This window comes from Zea mays, chromosome 10 (assembly GCF_902167145.1).
Source record: "Zea mays cultivar B73 chromosome 10, Zm-B73-REFERENCE-NAM-5.0, whole genome shotgun sequence".
Lineage (NCBI taxonomy): Eukaryota > Viridiplantae > Streptophyta > Magnoliopsida > Poales > Poaceae > Zea > Zea mays.
The window spans coordinates 101,977,398-102,004,218 of NC_050105.1; the positions used below are offsets into that span (position 1 = coordinate 101,977,398).

Here is a 26,821-nt window from a genome sequence, read left to right on the forward strand (position 1 = left end):
ATCATTTTGTAGGGGTACCTAACCCGACTTATATAGACGGCAAGTTTAGGATTATAGATCGAGTTCTTCCTTATCGCATGTCCTGCATGTGCGGAAGTCCGTTCCGACTTGTGTGCGATGTGGAGCTTCATGACAGCCTTATTGGAAACGTCTGTCGTGATTCCTTGAGTTCCAAGCCGCACGCCATCCACGACATCAGCCATCTTGCCCACTCAAGCCCAATCCATGTTATGAGGACCCAGGGGATATCTATCCCCCACGGCCCCTGCCCTCGGCTAGACCAATCCCTAAACCGGCTAGGCCAATTTTAGCCTAGGCGGTGTTTAGATATACCAACTTTAGTCCATGTCACATTAGATGTTTGATAATAGTTAGAAGTATCAAATATATTACAAAACTAATTACATATATGAGGACTAAATGACAAGACGAACCTATTGAGCCTAATTAGTCTATGATTCGTCCATATGATGCTACAGTAAATATTTGCAAATCATAGTTTAATTAGGGTTAATAAATTTGTCTCGTTGTTTAGTTCTCATCTGCGTAATTAATTTTATAATTAGATTATATTTAATACTTGTAATTGATATTGAAAATACGATGTATACAAACTTTAGTCTGGATAACCATACACCTCATTGGCCATGTTTCTCTCTTTTTACTATCCGCGTTCCCTTGACCAATATTTTGACTAACCATTTTTAATTATTATAACACATGTGAGATATAGTTAGATATGTAATAAAATATACTATTCAATTATCATATTTTGAAAAATCATAAATAATATAAAATAAAATAAATAAATGGTCAAAGTATAATTTAGAAGACCATGCCATATTAAGTTATATTTTATAGAAGAGAATAGAGGTAGTAAAGTCAGATACATTCATACACATGCATCTAGGCACATGCTACAGTTACCTAGTTCAGTTATTTCTCTGTTTTTCCTCGTCATTTTGACCATTAGTCGATACCACAGCTGAAAAGTTTGGTTGAGAGTACAACTTAATCCTAACATGCACGTCATATTCCTCCAAATTTCAGAAAAGAGATAGCTTAGCCTGTACACAATCAAGTAAACAGCTATTTGGAAGGAATTCAGCAGGTAAATGTTTCAGGGGTAGTATCTTAATTGGTTCATGTTAACACTTATTTTATTTGTAAATGGTCTGAAGTCTGAACATTTGGAGAGAGAACTTAAATAAATGAACGTCAGACCATATTCAGCGAGGAATAATATACAAATGGTTAAAGGACACGTGCTTCATTTTTCAACTTGTCAAGGAGCTCGTCGACACATGAAAGAATCACCCCTGCTTTTCGTTTTGGTGGTTCATTGACCTCAATCACCTCCATGTCTGATCTAATATCTACGCCAAGGTCTTCAGCGGCGACTTTCTTAATAACTTTGGATTTTGCCTTCATTATGTTGGGCAAAGTTGCATATCTTGGCTGGTTAAGTCTTAAATCCGTGCTGCAGCGAAGACAAAATTAATGGTTAACCCATGTTCACAGAAAATTATTCATCATAATGCAAATTCTTGAGTATTTGTATTTCCTTTCTCCAACATAGAATAATAAAATGAAAACAGTATGTTGAAATGTTTCATGGACCCTACGTGATCACTGCTGGCAGATCAAGGCAGATGGTTTCAATTCCACCATCAACTTCTCGCTCAACAGTAGCTTTTTGTTTTTCTGTGTCCAATGTAACCTGCCAAATTAAGAAAGAACCTCCTAGTACAATTTTTCAAAATAAAACAGGGTGGGCAACTAAATCAGTTAATTAAAAAAAATAGTTCCAGTTATTTGCCAACTATTTCGTAAGCATTGCTTTCGTAATGTGGCACGATTTCATTTCATCAACTAAGCACATCATAAGTTGGTCCAGAAAAAGAAACAGAAAGCTTCAAGAAAGTTAGTGGGACTCATTAAAGAATAGAAAATCCAAGAAGTAAAAAAAAATTCTTCCAACAATCTATATACAACTAACAAAACATGACAGTACAACGGTTAGTTGTTCAAAATTGAACTGCAAGTTGATGACAGTTGCATAGGTTATTATGAATAGTACTGAAGATAATAAGAACATAGTAAGATTAGGAGTATATGCAACGGCAAGAGTCCTTTTCGTGGTCATATACTCATCTTTTATGTGTGTTACCAGCTAATGAAAAGAGTAGGGGTGGTCATATACTCATATTTTAGGTGTTACCAGCTAATCAAAAGAGTAGGGGGGGGTACCTTGGAGGCAAAGGTTCCTTGTGGCCACTTGAGCAATCCAGCTAACATTTGTCCAGTTTGGTTGCAATCATCATCAATTGCCTGTTAGTGACAAGACAAGGACTCAGGAACATAGATTCTCAGCAGATATACTCCCAAGTAAGTTAAACTTGGTGAGTCTTGACTAGAGGAGGGTTATATCTTTTTTAAATATGTTTTTGATTGTGACAAAAAAAATGTCATTTAAGACTTCAAAAACATTCCCTCCAAGAAGTAAAGACTGAAAACATGCCAACAAACAATTAATCTTCCATCAGGCACATGTCAAGAGGAAAGGTGTAACTTTGTTATACTTCAGGCAACCCTCAAAACAATTCCACATACGAACTCAAAGCAAAAAAGGGAAATGTTTCTCAAGACACTGATTGATTGGTTTGACAGAACCATGGCATGATGAAGTGGCTATTTACCTATCTTGTGCCACAACAAATGGTGTGGCTGTTTTCCTGTTCTTTTTTTTAATTCTTGTTTTCCTGTCCTGGCCAGGATCAACTTTTGACATGTAGGGCTCTACTGGTGCTTGCAGAAAAATAAACAACAGTTGAAGCAAGCACGACACCAGGACCTAATAGAAAGAAAGCTTATAAGCACAGGATATTGCATAGTGACACTTTTCTTCTACACACATTTGGATGGTAAGTATTCTATTTGCTTAAGTTCCTACAGTGAAAACTAAGGGCTGCTGTGCATAAGTATATTACAAAATAGGGGGTAGCATCCTTTCACTCCCAAAAGGATACAAATATGTTTGAGGACAAACTTAACACGAAATGAATGAAACAAAATCAGAAAATAGATCTGATTACATTCAGCTTTTACCAATCATGCGTTAGCTACAAAAGATTTACATTGTTGGTGAAAATTGAGGAAGAGACCAGAAACCAAATCTCGACTTGCGAGAGTAAGACCGCCCCGAAAACCCTCAAACCACTATCTCACCCATATATAGCGGCACCGTAGCCCATATGAGAACAACCGCGACCAGGGCCACGATTTAGACATGTGCTTTGGTGTGGGACAGACGAGGGGATTTGAAAATTCGCTCCCACAGTGAGTCGAACCCAGGACCTAAGGAGTTCTACTCAGGCCCTGTTTGGAACCTATAAAACTAACAATTAGCTACTAAAAATTAGTTGTTGGGTTCCAAACAGACTCAGCTAATATCACAGGTAATTGTTAGCTACTTTACAACTAACAATTAGTTCATTAGCTGGCTCAATCCAGCTAATAATTTATTAGTTGGCTAAGTATTAGCTCTAGAGGTTTCAAACAGGCCCTCAAACCACGTAACCAACTAGGCTAGAAGCCCTTTCGCAGACCAGAAACCAAAGGAAAGCAACAATGGACATCAAAGTTAAATGTGTTGTAATACCCGACAAGCTTCCACTTATCCTCAATTTGAGAAACCAAGCTAAATTTCAATAGACCCAATTGCAGCCCATAACATACTAAGATGCCACTCGTGGTCTCACCCCCACAAATGGCATCTTAAGGCCACCATGTAGTAGCACTATCTCCAACAAATCCAACGCACAGGTTTATCCAGATAAGCACATGGGGTCTAGTTGGAGAATGATGCAACAAGCTGTATACTAGTGTGTCAAAGCAACGATCGTCTCCTCCCACCCCAATCTACAGTTGTTGAACGTACAAATCAGACACCAGATTCTTGAGTCGTGAAATAAAATTAGCACTGGACTGCTAGTAACGATAGCGCAAGCGCGCACCTGCTTGCCGAGGATGACGAGGCCGGGCTTCTCCTGGAGCGCGACGGCGCGAAGGATCTTGGCAACGGCGAGAGGGAGGAGGGGCCGCGCAGGGTCCGGGTCGTGGAGCACGTGGACGGCGCGATCGGCGCCCATGGCGAGTGCGGTGCGGAGCGTGTCGGCGGACTGGGCAGGGCCTACGGTGGCGGCGACGACCTCAGCGGCGACGCCGGCCTCCCGGAGCCGCAGCGCCTCCTCAACGGCGATCTCGCAGAATGGATTCATGGACATCTTCACGTTGGCCGTCTCCACGCCCCTCCCGTCCGGCCTCACGCGCACTTTGACAGCGTAGTCCACCACCCGCTTCACCGCGACCAGGATCTTCATGGAGCCTCTCACTGGGACTGAGAACGGGCCAGCAGGGGATGAGCACTGATGAGCTTTTCGGCGTGCTCAGCTGCGGAGTTGCGAGTTGGAGCCTCTCACTATTTCTGACTAAGCAGTGATGTCATGAGCCCATCCTCTCCCGTTTGTCTGTATGTAGGGATGTAATATGGTTCGGAAAATATCCGTCCGAATCCGGATTCGAAGATGGTGAACGCTGGTTCAGATGGAATTTTCGGATATCCAGACTTTTTTTTCGGATAACGGATACGAATACGGATATTCTGTTCGGATATCGAATTCGAATACAATATGTCTGATATCCGTCGGATATCGAATATCCGGATATTTTCTCGGATAAATCTTCTCGGATATCCGGATATCTTATCCGGATAGCTGTGTGCATTTTGTTGATTTTTTAAGAAAAAATTAATAATACACAAATAGCCTTAGAAATTCATAAAATTTTATGGAGGCATAACATATGTCCAAATATAATCCTCTAAAATATTTGGACCATAAAATCCACAATATGCTAGTGTTTCTTTTATTTTACTTTCACTTGTTGCGTGAATTACACGTGAAATCACTCTAAGTATCCAAGTTTCAACATAATCAATACTTCACTTTATCATTTTCATGTCGAGACTTGAGGTTATATTTTTATAGAATGTTTATTAGTCTTGGTAACTTATTTGCATTTTGATGATTTTATGCAAAATAAATTAATAATGCGCACATAGCCTAAAAATTCATGAATTTTTTTTAAAAAACGCGACATATGTACACATATAATGCTAAAAAATGTTTGGACTCAAGGAGTGGATACATGATTACAATCATGATATGTGTGGAATGATGTCTTACACGGTATCCGACAAAAAATTCGTTACCAACAATATCCGTGTCCGACTAGTTCCGTATTCGAAACACATATATCCGTATTTGTATCCGAGAAGATTCGTATTCGTATTCGTATCCGAAGTTATCCGTATTCGAATTCGAATCCGAATAAAAATATAAAAACAAATATGGTTTCGGTGATATCCGTCCGTATCCGATCCGATTACATCCCTATCTGTATGCGTTAGACAAGCACCAACTCCGGTTGGTACTTGGTACCGAACTTCGCTCGGATTTCTAATTTCTCGCTGGGTTTACGTTTTCAAATTTGAACCCACCAGGTTTCGGTATTTTTCGGCGGAATTCACTGTTTCCAAAGCGATTTTCGTTATTGATTCACCACGTTGCACAATAAATAATCAAATATTCACAAATAATTTGATGCCAAAAACACATAAAACATATATATGCAAATAGGAAACCAGAATTTGAGTGTTTGGGGCCTTCGTCTTGCGAAGGTCATCAAAAACACGACTAACATGTTTTTCAAGTATAATACATTCACAGGGACCTTCGGCCTTGAAATGAAGTTGTACACGATATGAAAAGCATGGTCTGGGAGAAGGTTGAACCAGTTCCGAAGCTACGCGTAGAGAAGCTTCGTCTTAGCGGTGGAAAATGAAACCGACTTAAAGAGGAAAAGGCTATCTGGTCCTCGATAGATTGTCCTTAAGTCAATAGTAAACATAAAGAGCATGGATGTAATTTTACACAGGCTGCGTTCTGTGCCTATAAATAGATGAACAGTAACACCGTACTGTTCACGCTGACTTGTATTCACTCGCACGTCACACTTGGATTTTCGCCTTCTGTCAAGCCGAAGGTATATATGTAATTCAATATTGTTCATGTTTATTCATGATGATATCTCTACTACTCTTAAGCAGATAATGTAGGTGTCCACACCCACGGTTCTGCCTCCCATCCCACCCGCGACATCCTTCGCTCATCTCCACGTCCGCGGTCGCCCCTGCAATCAACGGGATTGCCCCTGCGATCCCCTTCACCTCCCAGATCCCGTGCTCTCCATTCACCTCCTAGATCTCGTGCTACATCCAAGGAAGTGGTGATGGTCCGCGGCCACCCCCGCAATCCCCTTCTACCGACAACGCTAGCCTTCCATCAACAAAGCGGCTCTTCCTCCGCTCGAACCCTAGGCGGCGGCGGCGCGACGCCCGTAGCCTGGATCCCAAGTCTCGCTCCCCCTATCCACCCTCCTTGTCCGCCCTCCCGTTCCCCCGTCGTGTCGTCCTCCTTGTCCGCCCTCCCATTCCGCGGGGTCGTTGGTCGTCGAATTCCAGGGGCCTCGACATGCCCAACCTGAAGAAGCAATGCGGGAGGTTCGTCTCCACCACGCCCTGCCCCAGGTGCTTCGACCTCCTTGCCATGGGGGAGCACAACGGACACGGTGGAGGGCGCCCCAGTCTGCGCCCGGCGGCCGGACCACGGAGGAAGGCAGCCAACGACACAGTGGTGAGCTGCGCCTTCGCTGTGCTCTCTGCCCCAAATCCCGCGCCGCCGCTCTGTGCGCCTCCGCTCTGCTCCCTGCCCCTAATCCCGCGCCTCCGCTCTGCTCGCTGTGCTCTCGCGCCTCGGCTGCCCTAATCACGCGCGCCTTGGATCCACAGGTCTCGCTCCAAAATCACGCGTGCCTTCCATAATCACGGATCCACAGCTCTCGCTCCACGCCTTCCATAATCCGTGATGCTCCTCAAGTTTTCCGAAATCCCTAACCCTAAATTTCTTCTCTATCTATGTAGTCCCGGTCCCGGTCATCGGACCACAGAGGAACGACGAGGAGCTCGACAACCCGGTCCCTAAGGTGCAGTCGCGCACCACCCATCTTCGATCCCAAAACGCTGCCACGCTTCCAACCTCCCTCCCCACTCCTTCCCATGCTACCTCTGGAGTCTGGATTTGACCTTGCATGTGTTTAGGTGTGTTACAGGAGCCCATCATGTTCCTAAAGCCGACCTCGTCGTTCCTCCATGCTGGCGTGGCCACCATCACAGTCGAGATCCCAGAGACGCTCGAGTCTCTACACCACAAGGTCGAGCTCGTTGTAGTCATCTCCCGGCGTGGGCGTGACGTTCCTGAGGCGTCCGCCATGGACTTCGTCAGAGGTAATTTGAGAATTGTGTCGCAACGATGGAGCCTTTGTCACATATGTTTGTGCTCTGTGTTCTAATTGAAATGTTAACCTAAGATAATTATCGATGAACCATTCGTGAGATAATTAGGCTTTGTATTCTCATTATGGAGAAAAGTTTGTGCGATTGTGTCGGCGTTTCGAGACAGGGGGGTCCCTAAGCCGACGAGTGAGTGTGCTGCGTGCCCCAGCCCAGATGGGTCGAGCGCGTGGGCGAGCGCGGAGGGGGGAGAGGCGAGGCGGCCGGAGCCGAGCGTGAGAGAGGTGGAAGTCCCGCGGCCTTCGTGTTCGTCCCGCGCCCAGGTCGGGTGCGCTTGCAGTAGGGGGGTTACAAGCGTCCACGCGGGTGAGGGAAGCGAGCGGCCCCAAGAGAGTGCCTGTCCCGTCCTCGGTCCCGTGCGGCCAACCTTCTCTGAGAAGGCCCTGGTCCTTCCTTTTATAGTCGTAAGGAGAGGATCCAGGTGTACAATGGGGATGTAGCAGAGTGCTACGTGTCTAGCGGGGGGAGAGCTAGCGCCCTAGGTACATGCCAATGTGGCAGCCGGAGAGATCTGGGCATCCTGCTGGCGTGATGTCGTGGCTATCGGAGGTGCGGCGGAGCCTGATGGAGGGACAGCTGTTGGGGCGGTCGAGTCCCTGCTGACGTTGTCCTGCTTCCGTAAGAGAGCTGGGGGCCGCCGTCGTCATAGAGCTTGTGGAGCGCCATCATTGCCCCTCTGGCGGAGCTGGCCGGACGAGACGCCGGTCTTGTTCTCCGTGACCCGAGTCGATTCGGGGTAGGATGATGATGGCGTCTTCTGTTGACGTGGCGGTCTGTGCTCTAGGCAGGGCGACGTGGGGTTTCCTCCGAAGCCGAGGTTGAGTCTGCCTTCTGTTGCCGTGGCCGAGCCCGAGCCAAGGGGTCGGGCGAGGCGGAAGTCGTTCGGCCGAGGCCAGGGCGGAGTCCGAGCCCTGGGGTCGGGCGAGGCGGAGTTTCGTCGTCTTCCGGGTCTTAGCCCGAGTCCGAGCCCTGGGGTCGGGCGGAGCGGTGTTCGCCGTCTTCCGGGTCTTAGCCCGAGTCCGAGCCCTGGGGTCGGGCGGAGCGGAGTTCGCCGTCTTCCGGGTCTTAGCCCGAGTCCGAGCCCTGGGGTCGGGAGGAGCGGAGTTCGCCGTCTTCCGGGTCTTAGCCCGAGTCCGAGCCCTGGGGTCGGGCGGAGCGGAGTTCGCCGTCTTCCGGGTCTTAGCCCGAGTCCGAGCCCTGGGGTCGGGCGGAGCGGAGTTCGCCGTGGCGCCTTTGGCAAGGCCTGATTGCCTGTCAGACTCACTCTGTCGAGTGGCACTGCAGTCGGAGTGGCGCAGGCGGCGCTGTCCTTCTGTCAGACTGGCCAGTGGAGCGGTGGAGTGACGGCGGTCACCTCGGCTCTGCCGGGGGCGCGTGTCAGGATAGAGGTGTCAGGCCACCTTTGCGTTAAATGCCCCTGCAATTTGGTCAGTCGGTGCGGTGATTTAGTCAAGGTTGCTTCTGAGTGAAGCCAAGGCCTTGGGCGAGCCGGTGATGTGTCCGCCATAAAAAGGGGGGCCTCGAGCGAGACGGAAGTCTCTCGAGGTCGACTGCCTTTGGCCGAGGTTAGGCTCGGGTGAAGCGTGATCGAGTCACTCGTGTGGACTGATCCCTGACTTAATCGTGCCCATCAGGCCTTTGCAGCTTTATGCTGATGGGGGTTACCAGCTGAGAATTAGGCGTCTTGAGGGTACCCCTAATTATGGTCCCCGACAGTAGCCCCCGAGCCTCGAAGGGAGTGTTAGCACTCGCTTGGAGGCTTTTGTCGCACTTTTTTGCAAGGGGACCAGCCTTTCTCGGTTGCATTTCGTTCCGGCGGGTGCGCGCGAGCGCACCCGCCGGGTGTAGCCCCCGAGGCCTCGGAGGAGTGGTTACACTCCTTCGAGGTCTTAATGCTTCGCTTTACGCTTCGGCTGGTCTGGTCGTTCCCTCATGCGAACTGTCCGTAGCCCGGGTGCACGGTCGGGGCCCAAGCTCTCGGGCTGGTATGTTGACGCTGTCAACGATTTGGCCGGAGCCGGTTTTTGCGAGAGCAGCCCCCGAGCCTCTGCACAGGGCGAGAGGACGATCAGGGACAGACTCGGCTTCTTACATATGCCCCTACGTCGCCTTTCCGCAAGGAGGAGGGGGGGAGTGCGCCATGTTACCCTCGATGGGCACCGAACATGGTGTCTCCGGTGAGCTGCAAGCGGGTAATCCGAGTGGGCGTCCGTGCCCCGTTCGTTGGGGTCGGCTAGGGGCCCAGAGGCACGCCCAAAAGTACCTGCGGGTGATTTGCCGGACCCGGTCCCCTGGCGACGGGGTCTGAGGGCTCGATGCCTCCCTCCGATGGGATTCCATTACAAGATCGTTCCCGCTGGTCTCGGAAATGTCCTAGGGTACCTCGGGAGCGCAGCCCGAGCCTCGGTTATGTATCGAACGTACCCCTGGTCATCCCTCGCTCGGTGTCTGAGGCGACTGTGAACCCTTCGGGGGCTAGCCTTCGAACCCCTGATCAGTAATGGGCGCGGAGCCCGAGTAGCCTAAGGCGGCCATGGAGCCCTTCGGAGGGCTGGCCTTCGAACCCCTGACCAGTAGTGGGTGTCGGGCCCACGCGATCTGAGGCGGCTGTTGAACCCTCGGGGGGCCAGCCTTTGAACCCCTGATCAGTAATGGGGGGCTCGGATCCCGGTTCCTTCGCGGAGAAGGATCCCTTTCGGGGTATCCCCCTTCCCCGGTCCCTGTTGCAAGAGATAGAGAAAGAGGAAAACGGAAAAGGATACGAAATCGGACGACGTGGCGTACCTTTTCTGACGCGGTTATTACGGCGAAGGTGAAGCGTCGCGCGCTCCTCCTGCCAGAAGCGCCGCGTGTCCCGCCGCGGAGTTAATGCGACGGGGCGAGTGGTTGGCGGGGCGGCCGCTACGCGTGTGCGAGCCGTTTCGAGGAACGGCTGTGCCGCTTCGCGTTTTTCGAATCCTGCATCCGGTCCAGGCGGCGTGCTGGAAACGGTTTCGCCCTGGCCTTCATATACTTGAGAGGGGGCCCGGTGACGGTTCTTCACTCTGCTCCCTTCTTTTCCCTTCAGGTTTTCGCCACCCGGGAAACTTTAGCCGGAGGAGAGAGAAACCGCCTTCCCTGCCACCCGCGCCGCCATCTTCTCCATCTTGGTGATGGCGGACCGAGTGACCATAATCCCCCCGCGCGATCCGTGGCCTTTCTCCACGGTGACGGCGAGCGATCTGGAGGAGCTGGTCGGCGAAGGTCTGCTCCGCCCCCTCACCGACAAGCAGCGGCCAGAGTGGATTCCTCCCGTGGGCGGAGCCGCTCCGTCCCCACCGCCGGGGTATGTTGTGAGCTTCGTCTCCTTCCATGAGCGGGGATTTGGTGCGCCGGCGGGCCGCTTTATGCGGGCCATCTTGTTCCACTACGGGGTGGAGTTGCACAACCTCTCCCCCAACTCCATCTTGCAGGCCGCTATTTTCGTAGCGCTATGCGAAGGGTACTTGGGGATTGCTCCCCATTGGGATTTGTGGACTTACTTCTTCTTCGCCGAGCCTTTCGCCTTGTCGACGGGGGAGAGGAGGATCCGCGCAGCGGTGCGGGCCGGCGGCTGCATTCTCTTGTTGAGGCAGTCGCGAGCGTTGCAGTACATTCCTGCCATTCTCGCGTCTTCGAACAAGGGGTGGCAGCGCCGGTGGTTCTACCTCCGGAACGACGGTGAGTTGCTCCCACCGTTTTCCCAGCGAGTAGTTACAGCTGCCACCGACGCCTGGCGCCACGGGACCCCGCACGAGAGGCAAAAAAATCTCGAGCCCCTTCTCCAGGCCCTGAAGGAGTTGCGGGAAGGGGGACTTACTGTTGCGGGAGTGATCGCCGTCATTCACCGTCGGAGGGTGCTCCCATTGGCGGAGCGGCGGCTGTCGCTCTGGGAGATGACCCCGGGAGCCGACTGGGAGGGCTCACGGATGTCCCCGGATCCTCTTTCTTCCGACGCCCTCCAATGGCGGGTGTCGGCCGCGATGGGGAAGCCGGACCCCCACGCATACTCCCAGCTTCGGATGCGCCCCGATCAGGGGTGCGTGACTTTGGTGAGCGTTCGCTCCTCCCTTCTTCGTATGTCTGGTTGCTCCAGGTCCTTATGATCGGGTTCCTTTCTCCCCTCCTTTTAGGATGTGGGGTGTCACAAACCCTCCCTGCCATGGGTCCCGGAGGACGCGGTGGACCGTGCAGCGCGGCGGGTTGCCGCGGAGGAGAAGAAGAAAAAGAAGGACGCGGAGAAGGCCCGGGCCCGCGAGCGGAGGCGGGCTCGGGACGCCTTGGAGAAGCGTCGCCGCCAGCAGGAGAGGGACGGACTCCCGAGGGAGCCGTCGCCGGAGACGCCCGACGATGATGACGACGACGATGATGATGATGATGACGGCATGGCCGCCCGTCTTGGCCTCAGCCTCGGCCTGGGGTGTGGCCCAGAGCCGTCGAGCCAGCCCCCGAGCGAACCGACTCCGTCAGCCCCTGAAGTCGGGGCGTCGGGCTCCCGACCCGAGGCGCGGGGGCGAACCGAGAGGCCACCTAACCCCTCCGCCGGAGGAGCTGAAGTAGTTCCGGAGGTCCAGACCAAGGCGTCTGTTCCCCAGAGGCCGCCGCTTGTGCTGGGGGCGGACGGGAGTGACCCTCAGGTCGTCGCTGCCGTGCCCGAGGAACCTGTCTCCCAGGCGCCCCAAGCGCCGGCGAAGCGGACCTCGGTGGCCGTTTCGAGAGCCGGGATCCAAGAAGGCTCTCCCCAGGCGCGGTGGATCATGGCCCGGAGTGGGTGAGTACCTCGGAATGTCTTCGTCTTGGCCTCTCATTTGTATGTTTTGGTTGTGATCCCCTTCCTTTTTTTATCCAGCAAGCGAAGTCACGGCCAGACCGACCTGGCACCCCGGAAGGCCCTCAAGACGGCGCCGAGCTGTGCGGCCAGCGCCATTCAGCCGACCCTCTCGCGGGGTACCCCGACATCGGGGGTTCGGGCGTCGCTAATCTCGGAGGAGCGGGCTCCCGAGGCCGGCTCTTCAGCCGAGGCGGCGATCGTGGTTGAGGAGGCGGCTGACGCCCACGCGGCTCTGAGTTCGCCTGTCGGGCCGGTCATGCCGGCGCCTGCCACCGTCGAGGCTGCCGCCGTCCTTGTCGAAGGGTGCCCAGCTGCCGCCAGCGCCGGGATGACTGATGCGTCGGTGCCCAAGACCCCAGAAGAGGTGGGCGCGGTCGCGCAATCTGTCCCGCCGGGCGACAGCCTCATCGCTGTGCGGCGGAGCCCCGAGGCCCGGCGCCCGTTGCTCCGATTCCGGACCCGCGAGGCCTCGGACCCCGTCTTCGTTCTCGATGATGAGCAGGAGGACCAGTCCTGGGGTGAGCTCCGCGAGTGCGCAGAGGCGACGGTGGGGTCGCTCCGGGCGTCGCTGGAGGTTTTCTGCAGAGACGTCCCCAAAATCCTCCAGGTAGCGGTTTCGGGCATCCCTTTCTTCCTTCTGTGTGATACTCGCTGTGACGCCCTGTTTCCTTTTCCCAGGATCTGACGGACCGGAGCGCCGCTAAGTCGTCGTTCATCCGCCGTGAGGTTGATGTCTGGGGCTCGCTGCGATCCCTGAAGTCTTCGCTCGCCGGGGCTACCACGCGCCTTTCTCAGCAAGATGCCAAGGTGGTGGATCTCCAGCTGCTATGCGCCGACCTGAGAGCCGAGGCGGCAGTGGCGCGTGCGGAGGCGCAACAGCAGCGATCGGAGCTCGCCTGGGTCGTCGAGGAACGGAACCGACTTCAAGACCGGGCTGCCGAGGCCGAAAGCCGAGCCGAGACCCTTGCGGCCGACTTAGCTGCGACCCAAGTCGCGGCCTCGGAGCACCGTGCCCGAGCCGGGAGTACGTCTTGGTCCTCCCTAGTTCTTTTTCTTGTCCGTTTCCCTTGCTTGTACTTGAGGTATCTCTCTTGGCTACTTGCAGAGCTTGAGTCCGCCCTTGATGAGTCCGCCAAGGCGCTTGCTGAGGCGCTTGCCGGAGCCGCTGAGCAGAGGGAGGCGGACCTTGCGGCCATGTCCGAGGCCGTTTCGGACTTTTACCGTGCCCTCGGCTCTGATGACGTCCCTTCAGGAAGCTCCCCTCAGAGCCGCCTTCGAGCCCTGGGTGGTCACGCCCGCGGCAGAGTCCGCGAAGCGCTACACCATGGCGTCAGGCGGGCCTTCGCCGTGCTCGCTTCTCACTACGTTGTGGATCTGGAGCGGGTTAGTGAGGGGTACTGTCTTCCTGACGAAGACGATGCTGCTTTGGCGGAGGTGCAGCGGCTTGACGCGGTTGCCGCTGGCCCGAGCGCGGTGCTGGCGACCACCTTTGAGGCGGAGGTCCTTCCTCTTGCGACGTCACCGGAGGCCGAGATGGACCCCACCGATGGCGGGGGTGGAGTTGAAGGCGCGGCTCCTTCCCAAGGCGGCACCTGATTCTCGTTTGAACAGTTTCTTGTTGAACGTGTGTCTCACCACGGCCGCTGAGGCCTGAACACTTTTGTCTTTCTTGCATGGAGTCGTACTCTCCTCTCTTTCCGTCTGCATGTTCGTCCTAGCTCGTCGATAATAGAGTGGCTTCTCGAGTTGGGCCATTCTCCGTGGCAGGTGATGAGTGAGGTATCCCTAACCCGGAGGTACGGGAGTTCCTCGGCTCAATCGGCCTTGCCATTTTCATGAACCCGCGTTCGCTCCTCGAGACCCGGCTTCTGACATAGCCAGGAGAACGTAGCTGGGAGAACGCCAGAGGCCCCCCCCTTTTTTTTGATTTAAAAAGATCTTGACGCAGAGGGGTTCCCCCTTTTTAGTCCCCGAGGGAGGGTCGGGCTCCGCTATGGCGAGGCCGACCCTTCCTTGATGATCGAGGCGCAGAGGCTGCCTGACGGATCGGGCCCCGGCCCGAATATCCAGCGAGTGCTCGGCGACATCCCTCGGTATGCCGGGCATGTCCGAGGGACTCCACGCAAAGACGTCGGCGTTCGCGCGGAGAAAGTCGACGAGCACTGCTTCCTATTTGGGGTCGAGCCCGGAGCCGATCCGGATCTGCTTGGTGGTGTCGCCACTGGGGTCGAGGGGGACGGCCTTGACCGTCTCCGCTGGCTCGAAGTTGCCGGCATGGCGCTTCACGTCTGGGACCTCCTTGGAGAGGTTTCCCAGGTCGGCGATGAGGGCCTCGGACTCGGCGAGGGCCTCGGCGTACCCCACGCACTCCACGTCGCATTCGAACGCGTGTTTGTACGTGGGGCCGACAGTGATGACCCCGTTGGGGCCCGACATCTTGAGCTTCAGGTAGGTGTAGTTGGGGACGGCCATGAACTTCGCGTAGCATGGCCTCCCTAGCACGGCGTGGTAGGTTCCTCGGAACCCGACCACTTCGAACGTCAGGGTCTCCCTTCGGAAGTTGGAGGGTGTCCCGAAGCAGACTAGGAGGTCGAGTCGCCCGAGGGGCTGGACGCGCTTCCCAGGGATGATCCCGTGGAAGGGCGCAGCGCCTGCTCGGACGGAGGACGGATCGACGCGCAGAAGCTTGAGGGTCTCGGCGTAGATGATGTTGAGGCAGCTGCCCCCGTCCATCAGGACCTTGGTGAGCCTGACATCGCCGACAACGGGGTCGACGACGAGCGGGTATTTCCCCGGGCTCGGCACATGGTCGGGGTGGTCGGCCCGGTCGAAAGTGATGGGCTTGTCGGACCAGTCTAGGTAGGCTGGCGCCGCCACCTTCACCGAGCAGACCTCCCGGCGCTCTTGCTTGCGGTGCCGAGCCGAGGTATTCGCCGCATGCCCTCCATAGATCATGAAGCAGTCGCAGACCTCGGGGAACCCCCCTGCTGGGTGATCTTCGTTCTTGTCGTCGTCGTGGGCCCTGCCACCCTCGGCGGGTGGCCCGGCCCTGTGGAAATGACGCCGAAGCATAACGCACTCCTCGAGGGTGTGCTTGACGGGCCCCTGATGGTAGGGGCACGGCTCCTTGAGCATCTTGTCGAAGAGGTTTGCACCTCCGGGGGGCTTCCGAGGGTTCTTATACTCGGCGGCGGCGACAAGGTCCGCGTCGGCGGCGTCGCGTTTCGATTGCGACTTCTTCTTGCCTTTCTTCTTGGCGCCGCGCGGAGCAGACGCCTCGGGGGCTTCTTCCGATGGGCGGCCCTGGGGCTGCTTGTCCTTTCGGAAGATAGCCTCGACCGCCTCCTGGCCAGAGGCGAACTTGGTGGCGATGTCCATCAGCTCGCTCGCCCTGGTGGGGGTTTTGCGACCCAGCTTGCTCACCAGGTCGCGGCAAGTGGTGCCGGCGAGGAACGCGCCGATGACATCCGAGTCGGTGATGTTGGGCAGCTCGGTGCGCTGCTTCGAGAATCGCCGGATGTAGTCCCGGAGCGACTCCCCCGGCTGTTGCCGGCAGCTTCGAAGGTCCCAGGAATTCCCGGGGCGCACGTATGTGCCCTGGAAATTGCCAGCGAAGGCTTGGACCAAGTCGTCCCAGTTGGAAATCTGCCCCGGAGGCAGGTGCTCCAACCAGGCGCGAGCAGTGTCGGAGAGGAACAGGGGGAGGTTGCGGATGATGAGGTTGTCGTCGTCCGTTCCACCCAGTTGGCAGGCGAGGCGGTAGTCCGCGAGCCACAGTTCCGGTCTCGTTTCCCCCGAGTACTTTGTGATAGTAGTCGGGGGTCGGAACCGGGTCGGGAATGGCGCCCGTCGGATGGCCCGACTGAAAGCCTGCGGACCGGGTGGTTCGGGCGAAGGACTCCGATCCTCCCCGCTGTCGTAGCGTCCCCCACGCCTGGGGTGGTAGCCTCGGCGCACCCTTTCGTCGAGGTGAGCCCGACGGTCGCGTCGATGGTGCTCGTTGCCGAGGTGGCCCGGGGCCGCAGGCGCGGTGTTGCGCGTGCGCCCGGTGTAGACCGAGGCTTCCCGCATGAATCGGGAAGTCGCGGCATGAGATTCCGAGGGATGTCCTTGCCTCCGGGATGTAGTGCTCTCGGCCCGCCGGGCCGCAGCGCCTTCCAGGAGATTCTTGAGTTCTCCCTGGATTCGCCGACCCTCGGTGGTTGACGGCTCTGGCATCGCGCGGATGAGCATTGCTGCAGTTGCCAGGTTCTGACCGACCCCGCTGGATGCGGGCGGCGACCTGATCCTGACGTCGTTGGCGACGCGGTGCTGGAGACCTTGGGGCAGATGACGTATTTCTCCGGCCAGGGGTTGGCCCACCCATGCCTGTCCGATGTCTCGACGGATCGGCTCAAGCGCTCCTGTTCCCTCGTTGAGCCTGGCCTGCGCCTCGCGGACTTGCTCGAGTTGTGGGTCGTAACCCCCCGCCGGAGCGGGGACCACAGCTAGCTCCCGTGGGATGTCGGCGCGAGGCACCGGCCTAGGGAGATCACCATCCTCCGGCATGCCAAGGTGGTTGCCTTCGGTGGGGTCCCCTAGCTCGATGTGGAAACATTCGCGGCTTGGGCCGCAGCTCTCGTCGCCAAGGCTGCGGCTTCCATCGGAATAGTCGGACAGACAGTAGTCACATGCGGTCATGAAGTCCCGCACGGCACTGGGGTTGCCAAGTCCGGAGAAATCCCAACCGATGCTGGGATCGTCATCTTCCTCGGACCCAGAGGGCCCGCAGGTCGAGACGTCCGTCAGTCGGTCCCAAGGCGACCGCATACAGAACCTCAGTGGGGTTGCACTCGCCTCAATGAGGGCGCCCGCCAAAACGAGGTCGTTTGGCGGGTTGAGGCCGAGTCGAAATGACGCAAGATGGGAGTTAGTCGTTACCTTTTGGTCGACGAGGAGCGACATAGTCACATCGGGGACTGGTTGCGCCGTCATCTCTGGTTCGAGGGCGACGTCCTGCAGGCTTTCCGCGAGCGCGCCGGCGTCGTCTTCTTGCTCAAGGTCAGCGTGCCGCGGGGGGACGGCGCTCGCCTCCGTCTCGAACGCAAGGTCGACGTCCGGCGTGCCTTCCGTCGGGGCGTCGGGGGCGTCGATCCGCTCGACGGCTGACGAAGCGCGGCCTCCCGCCTGGCCTTGACGGCTCCGCCTCCTCCTCCGTTGGCGGGGGAGAGAACGGAGCGAGCCCGAATATCGCTCTTCCACCACGCGGGGAAGACGTCGTCGATTCCGCCGCCGGAGGGCGGGTTGTCGGCCGCCATTGTCGTAGTCGCGCGGCGGTGGAAGAAGTGTCATGTCGTAGCTGCCGTCGAAGGACATGAACTCGAGAGTCCCGAAACGAAGCACCGTCCCGGGCCGGAGAGGTTGCTGGAGACTGCCCATCTGGAGCTTGACGGGGAGCTGTTCGTCAGCACGCAGCGTGCCCCTACCTGGCGCGCCAACTGTCGGCGTTTCGAGACAGGGGGGTCCCTAAGCCGACGAGTGAGTGTGCTGCGTGCCCCAGCCCAGATGGGTCGAGCGCGTGGGCGAGCGCGGAGGGGGGAGAGGCGAGGCGGCCGGAGCCGAGCGTGAGAGAGGTGGAAGTCCCGCGGCCTTCGTGTTCGTCCCGCGCCCAGGTCGGGTGCGCTTGCAGTAGGGGGGTTACAAGCGTCCACGCGGGTGAGGGAAGCGAGCGGCCCCAAGAGAGCGCCTGTCCCGTCCTCGGTCCCGCGCGGCCAACCTTCTCTGAGAAGGCCCTGGTCCTTCCTTTTATAGTCGTAAGGAGAGGATCCAGGTGTACAATGGGGATGTAGCAGAGTGCTACGTGTCTAGCGGGGGGAGAGCTAGCGCCCTAGGTACATGCCAATGTGGCAGCCGGAGAGATCTGGGCATCCTGCTGGCGTGATGTCGTGGCTATCGGAGGTGCGGCGGAGCCTGATGGAGGGACAGCTGTTGGGGCGGTCGAGTCCCTGCTGACGTTGTCCTGCTTCCGTAAGAGAGCTGGGGGCCGCCGTCGTCATAGAGCTTGTGGAGCGCCATCATTGCCCCTCTGGCGGAGCTGGCCGGACGAGACGCCGGTCTTGTTCTCCGTGACCCGAGTCGATTCGGGGTAGGATGATGATGGCGTCTTCTGTTGACGTGGCGGTCTGTGCTCTAGGCAGGGCGACGTGGGGTTTCCTCCGAAGCCGAGGTTGAGTCTGCCTTCTGTTGCCGTGGCCGAGCCCGAGCCAAGGGGTCGGGCGAGGCGGAAGTCGTTCGGCCGAGGCCAGGGCGGAGTCCGAGCCCTGGGGTCGGGCGAGGCGGAGTTTCGTCGTCTTCCGGGTCTTAGCCCGAGTCCGAGCCCTGGGGTCGGGCGGAGCGGTGTTCGCCGTCTTCCGGGTCTTAGCCCGAGTCCGAGCCCTGGGGTCGGGCGGAGCGGAGTTCGCCGTCTTCCGGGTCTTAGCCCGAGTCCGAGCCCTGGGGTCGGGCGGAGCGGAGTTCGCCGTCTTCCGGGTCTTAGCCCGAGTCCGAGCCCTGGGGTCGGGCGGAGCGGAGTTCGCCGTCTTCCGGGTCTTAGCCCGAGTCCGAGCCCTGGGGTCGGGCGGAGCGGAGTTCGCCGTGGCGCCTTTGGCAAGGCCTGATTGCCTGTCAGACTCACTCTGTCGAGTGGCACTGCAGTCGGAGTGGCGCAGGCGGCGCTGTCCTTCTGTCAGACTGGCCAGTGGAGCGGTGGAGTGACGGCGGTCACCTCGGCTCTGCCGGGGGCGCGTGTCAGGATAGAGGTGTCAGGCCACCTTTGCGTTAAATGCCCCTGCAATTTGGTCAGTCGGTGCGGTGATTTAGTCAAGGTTGCTTCTGAGCGAAGCCAAGGCCTTGGGCGAGCCGGTGATGTGTCCGCCATAAAAAGGGGGGCCTCGGGCGAGACGGAAGTCTCTCGAGGTCGGCTGCCTTTGGCCGAGGTTAGGCTCGGGTGAAGCGTGATCGAGTCACTCGTGTGGACTGATCCCTGACTTAATCGTGCCCATCAGGCCTTTGCAGCTTTATGCTGATGGGGGTTACCAGCTGAGAATTAGGCGTCTTGAGGGTACCCCTAATTATGGTCCCCGACAGATTGCATTGCCAAAGTGTACTAAAAATCCTTTGGTTTCATTTTTCAGAAAGGTCCATTGGTTCTAGGATATGTTCATGTTATGCATGATTGTGAGTGTTCAATAAATGAACAAGGAAAATGCTAATATTTTATGTATGGATTAATTTTCTGAGTCAATCTTTTCACGGTGCCTATGCTTCAAATTTGGGTCGGCTCCGCCACTGCCCGACTGCAACTACAAGCACTGGCTCATCGTGATGGACAAGCTCGGCGGGAGGGCGCCAGCAAGCAGCATATGATCGACTGCTACATCCAGACACTCGCCAAGGTCCTTGGAAGGTACGTACGACTTGTCCACCTCTGACCTTTTGATGCACCAATCGCCCCCTGTCGTAGCGTTCCCCTTTCAAAGCCTAGGGGAGGGGTGGTTCTAGAAAAAGGTAGTCTGAGTTTTTTTTCATCTGTGATGCTGCAAGGAGGAGGCAGAATAGAAGATTCACACAGCCTTGTGCGAGCGCCACTTCGGGTTTGGATGCGATATTGATGAGGATACATCTAACAAGCTCGAGGTTCGTTTGATCTATGCTCTAAGATGTGATTATTACTTTGCTGCCCTTTCTGCTAAGTTCAACGACCTGATACGTATTTGATGCAGTCGGTTTGTTTATGTTGTGCTACAGGACCCCTGGTGTTTCCTGGATTCGTATGTTGATGCAGAGTGCAAGGACTACAGAGGTAGCTTTCTTTTCTTGCCCCACAGATATAGTTTTTATTTTGTGGTATCGCTGTGTGATTTCTTCTGTCATGGCTTATGTTGGTGCTTGTAGTAAATTTGGTCTAGCAACCATGATGATGTATTGTTGGAACTTGCTCTCCCGAGCAAGATGATCCAACGGGGGAGTGAAAGTAATGCAAACAAGGTTTTCGCTCAGGAAGGCAATTGCTTTGTTAATCTAGCCTCTCAAGGGCACTGTGCGGGGGTATTTATAGGTGCCTGAGTACCCAACATCTTAGATTAAGGACGCATGTGCCCTCAGGCGCCTAGGTCATCCCCGGAATATTCCCATAAAGCAGGGTTATAGACTGTCATTACAGAAAAGCCTTTACAAATCGGGCCCGTAATACACTCAGTCGCGCGGGGCCTGTTACAATGAACACGAAGGCCCATGTGGGCCTTCGTGTTCGACGAGGACGCGAGACGGGGCGACCTCGTCGTAGGCCTTCGTCTTGCGGCGTGTTGGACGAAGGGTGGAAATTGTCAGTCGCTTCACCTCCGTTGGTGCGGCGAGATCGGCGAAGGCATCTGAGAGCACCTAGAGGGGGGGGTGAATAGGTGATCCTGTAAAAACTTCAAACTTATAGCCACAAAACTTGATTAGGTGTTAGCACAGTTTATGCCAAGTGGCTAGAGAGGAGTCAAGACACAATAACCACAAGAATCCAATCAAGCACAGAGTGACACAGTGGTTTTATCCCGTGGTTCGGCCAAGACCAACGCTTGCCTACTCCACGTTGTGGCGTCCCCAACGGACGAGGGTTGCAATCAACCCCTCTCAAGCGGTCCAAAGACCCACTTGAATACCACGGTGTTTTGTTTTCCTTTCACTATCCCGGTTGCAAGGAATCTCCACAAATTGGAGTCTCTTGCCCTTACAAGTATATGATCACAAATGAAACACAGAGTAAGGGAGGAAGCAACACACACAAATCCACAGCAAAAGCGCACACACACGGCCAAGAATCGAGCTCACAAGACTATCTCAGAGTTCTCACTTAGAACAGAGCTCGAATCACTTAGAAACACAAACGAATGCGCAGAGACTTAGTGTGGATGATCAAGAATGCTCAAAGGTTGCTTGTGTGTCTCCTCCATGCGCCTAGGGGCTCCTTTTATAGCCCCAAGGCAGCTAGGAGCCGTTGAGAGCAAATCCGGAATGCCATCCTTGCCTTCTGTCGTCGGGGGCACCGGACAGTCCGGTGCACACCGGACACTGTCCGGTGCCCGATTTGTTTCCTAAATTGGCGAAGACGACCGTTGCAGACCGTTGGCAGATCTGGCGCTGTTGGCGCACCGGACATGTCCGGTGCACACCGGACAGTCCGGTGCCGTCTTCCGACCGTTGGCCCGGCCACGTGTCCCGCGCGGATTGCGCAGCCGACCGTTGGCCCTGGCCGACCGTTGGCTCACCGGACAGTCCGGTGCACACCGGACAGTCCGGTGAATTTTAGCCGTACGCCGCCGGCCAATTTCCCGAGAGCGGCCAGTTCGAGTCGCGCCAGCCTGGCGCACCGGACACTGTCCGGTGCACACCGGACAGTCCGGTGCTCCAGACCGAGCTGGGTCTTGGCAGCACACAGCCAAGTCCCTTCTCCTTTTCTCTATTCTTCTTCTTTCTGTTTCTAACACTTAGACAAATATATTAGTACTTAAAACCAATGTACTAAGGCTTAGAAACATACCTTTCCTTCATGATTTTCACCTTGTTCATCCATGTACATAAATTCCCAATTAAGCACATGTGTTGGCACTCAATCACCAAAATACATAGAAATGGCCCAAGGGCACATTTCCCTTTCAATCTCCCCCTTTTTGGTGATTTATGCCAACACAACATAAAGCAACTAGAACAAGAGCAAAATCACTTCAAATAAAAACTCAAATTGGTTTTGATTCAATTTTGGCATATATGGATCATCCTTTGCCACCACTTGGTTTGTTTTTGCAAATCAAACTCAAATCTCTATCTCTAAGTCAAACACACATGTTGAAGTATAAAGAGAGTCATTCAAAAAGAGATTGATCAAAGATTTCAAAAACTCCCCCTTTTTCCCATAATCAACACTTCTCCCCACAAGAAGCCAATTTTTGAAAATAGAGACAATAAGAGACAATAAAAGCTAGCTTTTGACAAAACAAAAACTCTATTCTACTATTTTCAAAATCTCTCAAGTGGTAGCTGATCCATTTATCACTTTGGCCTTTATTTTCTCCCCCTTTGGCATCAAGCACCAAAACGGGATCAATCTTGGCCCCTTAACCCCATTGCCTCACCAAAGTCTTCAATTAAGAGCAAATGGCAATAAGATTTCATGAGATGAACTTGGAATTAGTTACCCTCTCATCGGAGTGCAGTGGAAGTCTTTCATGGTCCAAGTCCACCTTTTCCCTTTCAATCCTCCTTCGAGACTAAATTATCAAACTCAAGCACAAGGTTAGTCTCAAAGGGTCAAGTTGTAACACATCTCCCCCTAAACATGTGCATCACTTTGCAACGGACTTGTGAGGTCCAGGGAGTGTTGGTACAACTTGAGCACCACAATAAGCAACAAAATGCAGAATGAACCTGATCAAATGCATAAACACATGTATGCTATAATTCAATCCAAGTTCCGCGAATCTAAGACATTTAGCTCACTACGCAGCCTGCAAAAGGTCTTCTCATCTAGAGGCTTGGTAAAGATATCGGCTAGCTGGTTCTCGGTGCTAACATAAAACACTTCGATATCTCCCTTTTGCTGGTGGTCTCTCAAAAAGTGATGCCGGATGTCTATGTGCTTTGTGCGGCTGTGTTCAACAGGATTTTCCGCCATGCGGATAGCACTCTCATTATCACATAGGAGTGGGACTTTGCTCAGATTGTAGCCAAAGTCCCTGAGGGTTTGCCTCATCCAAAGTAGTTGCGCGCAACACTGTCCTACGGCAACATACTCGGCCTCAGCGGTGGATAGGGCAACGGAATTTTGTTTCTTAGAGTTCCATGACACTAGGGACCTTCCTAAGAATTGGCAAGTCCCCGATGTACTCTTCCTATCGACCTTACATCCAGCATAGTCGGAGTCTGAGTATCCAACTAAGTCAAAGGTAGACCCCTTTGGATACCAGAGCCCGAAGCAAGGCGTATCAACCAAATATCTAAGAATTCGCTTCACCGCCACTAAGTGACACTCCTTAGGATCGGATTGAAATCTAGCACACATGCATACGCTAAGCATAATATCCGGTCTACTAGCACATAAGTAAAGCAAAGAACCTATCATTGACCGGTATGCTTTTTGATCAACGGACTTACCTCCTTTGTTGAGGTCGGTGTGTCCGTCGGTCCCCATCGGAGTCTTTGCGGGCTTGGCGTCCTTCATCCCAAACCGCTTTAGCAGATCTTGCGTGTACTTCGTTTGGGAGATGAAGGTGCCGTCCTTGAGTTGCTTCACTTGGAACCCAAGGAAGTAGTTCAACTCGCCCATCATCGACATCTCGAATTTCTGCGTCATCACCCTGCTAAACTCTTCACAAGACTTTTGGTTAGTAGAACCAAATATTATGTCATCGACATAAATTTGGCACACAAACAAATCACCATTACAAGTCTTAGTAAAAAGAGTTGGATCGGCTTTCCCAACCTTGAAAGCATTAGCAATTAAGAAATCTCTAAGGCATTCATACCATGCTCTTGGGGCTTGCTTAAGTCCATAGAGCGCCTTAGAGAGCTTACACACATGGTCGGGGTACCGTTCATCCTCGAAGCCAGGGGGTTGCTCCACGTACACCTCCTCCTTGATTGGCCCGTTGAGGAAAGCGCTCTTCACATCCATTTGGTACAACCTGAAAGAATGGTGAGCGGCATATGCTAGCAAGATACGAATTGACTCTAGCCTAGCCACAGGAGCAAAGGTCTCCTCGAAATCCAAACCTGCGACTTGGGCATAACCTTTTGCCACAAGTCGAGCCTTGTTCCTCGTCACCACCCCGTGCTCGTCCTGTTTGTTGCGAAACACCCACTTGGTTCCCACAACATTTTGCTTCGGACGAGGCACCAGTGTCCAAACTTCATTGCGCTTGAAGTTGTTTAACTCCTCTTGCATGGCCAACACCCAGTCCGGATCTAGCAAGGCCTCTTCTACCCTGAAAGGCTCAATAGACGAGACAAAGGAGTAATGCTCACAAAAATTAACTAATCGAGATCGAGTAGTTACTCCCTTGCTAATGTCACCCAGAATTTGGTCGACGGGATGATCCCTTTGAATCATCGCTCGAACTTGGGTTGGAGGTGCCGGTTGCACTTCTTCCTCTATCACTTGATCATCTTGTGCTCCCCCTTGATCACACGCCTCCTTATGATGAACCTGTTCATCGTCTTGAGTCGGGGGATGCACCATAATTGAGGAAGAGGGTTGATCTTGCTCATCTTGTTCCTCTTGCTCATCTTGTTCCTGTGGCCGCACTTCTCCAATCGCCATGGTTCGTATAGCGGCCGTCGGAACATCTTCTTCATCTACATCATCACAATCAACAACTTGCTCTCTTGGAGAGCCATTAGTCTCATCAAATACAACGTCGCTAGAGACTTCAACCAAACCCGATGATTTGTTGAAGACTCTATACGCCTTTGTATTTGAGTCATAACCTAACAAAAACCCTTCTACAGCTTTGGGAGCAAACTTAGAATTTCTACCCTTCTTCACTAGAATGTAGCATTTACTCCCAAATACATGAAAGTACGATACATTGGGTTTGTTACCGGTTAGTAGCTCATACGACGTCTTCTTGAGGAGGCGATGAAGGTAGACCCTGTTGATGGCGTGGCACGCCGTGTTCACGGCTTCCGTCCAAAAGCACTCGGGGGTCTTGAACTCTCCTAGCATCGTCCTCGCCATGTCGATGAGCGTCCTGTTCTTTCTCTCTACCACACCATTTTGCTGTGGTGTGTAGGGAGCGGAGAACTCGTGCTTGATCCCTTCTTCTTCAAGGAACTCCTCCACTTGAAGGTTCTTGAACTCGGACCCGTTGTCGCTCCTTATCTTTTTCACTTTGAGCTCAAACTCATTTTGAGCCCTCCTGAGGAAGCGCTTGAGGGTCCCTTGGGTTTCAGACTTATCCTGCAAAAAGAACACCCAAGTGAAGCGGGAAAAGTCATCAACAATAACTAGACCATACTTACTTCCCCCTATGCTTAGATAGGCGACGGGTCCGAAGAGATCCATATGCAGCAGCTCCAGGGGTCTTGAAGTGGTCATCACATTCTTGCTGTGATGCGCTCCTCCCACCTGTTTTCCTGCTTGACAAGCTGCACAAGGTCTATCTTTTTCGAAATGAACATTGGTTAGACCTATCACATGTTCTCCCTTTAGAAGCTTGTGGAGGTTCTTCATCCCCACATGAGCTAAGCGGCGATGCCACAGCCAGCCCATGCAAGTCTTAGCCATTAAGCATGCATCTAGACCGGCCTCTTCTTTTGCAAAATCAACTAAATAAAGTTTGCCGTCTAATACACCCTTAAAAGCTAGTGAACCATCACTTCTTCTAAAGACAGACACATCTACGTTTGTAAATAGACAGTTATACCCCATATGACATAATTGACTAACAGATAGCAAATTATATCCAAGACTCTCTACTAAAAATACATTAGAGATAGAATGCTCATTAGAAATCGCAATTTTACCTAACCCTTTTACCTTGCCTTGATTCCCATCACCGAATACAATTGAATCTTGGGAATCTTTATTCTTGACGTAGGAGGTGAACATTTTCTTCTCCCCCGTCATATGGTTTGTGCATCCGCTGTCGATAATCCAGCTTGAACCCCCGGATGCATAAACCTGCAAGGCAAATTTAGGCTTGGGACTTAGGTACCCAACTCTTGTTGGGTCCTACAAGGTTAGTACAAATGTCCTTAGGGACCCAAATGCAAGTCCTGTCTCCCTTGCATTTTGCCCCTAACTTCCTAGCAACTATTTTCCTATCCTTTCTACAAATAGCAAAGGAAGTGTTTAAAGCACAATAAATTATAGAAGGTTCATTCACTACTTTCCTAGGAGCATGAATAACATTCTTTCTAGGCACATGAGCAATATTTCTCCTAGGCATATCCCTATCATGCTTATAAGAAGAACTAGAGGCAAACATGGCATGAGAATCATAAACATGTGAATCAAAATCATTATAAGCATTTCTAGCATTTCTCCTATCATAATACATAAAAGCATGGTTCTTTTTAGCATTACTAGCCATAGGGGCCTTCCCTTTCTCCTTGACGAAGATGGGAGCCTTATGGCTTGTTAAGTTCTTGGCCTCTCTCTTGAAGCCAAGACCATCCTTAATTGAGGGGTGTCTACCAACCGTATAGGCATCCCTTGCAAATTTTATTTTATCAACTTCATTCTTGCTAGTCTTAAGTTGGGCATTAAGACTAGCCACTTCCTTATTTAATTTGGAAATTAAAACTAGATGTTCACTACAGGCATCAACATTGAAATCCTTACACCTAGTGCAAATCTTAACATGTTCTACACAAGGATTAGATTTATTTGCTACTTCTAACTTAGCATTTAAATCATTGTTAACACCTTGTAAAGTAGAAATGGTTTCATGACAAGTAGATAGTTCATAAGAGAGCATTTCATTTCTTTTTACTTCTAA

At 53.3% G+C, this 26,821-nt stretch overlaps 1 protein-coding gene across 2 annotated transcripts; it reads right to left on the reverse strand.

Moving 5' to 3' along the window:
* Positions 1-982: 982 nt before the first annotated feature.
* On the reverse strand, positions 983-4,507 carry LOC100284068 (electron transfer flavoprotein beta-subunit). 2 transcript variants are annotated; one of them, NM_001156966.2, is made up of 4 exons: positions 4,017-4,507; positions 2,251-2,331; positions 1,626-1,720; positions 983-1,480 (listed from the first exon to the last, which is right to left on the reverse strand). In NM_001156966.2, the coding sequence occupies exons 1-4, from the start codon at positions 4,380-4,382 to the stop codon at positions 1,255-1,257; spliced, it is 768 nt and encodes a 255-aa protein (NP_001150438.1). In that variant the 5' UTR covers positions 4,383-4,507; the 3' UTR covers positions 983-1,254. The 2 variants fall into 2 exon arrangements, with proteins under 2 accessions (NP_001150438.1, NP_001399646.1); NM_001412717.1 differs by lacking the exon at positions 1,626-1,720.
* Positions 4,508-26,821: the final 22,314 nt, after the last annotated feature.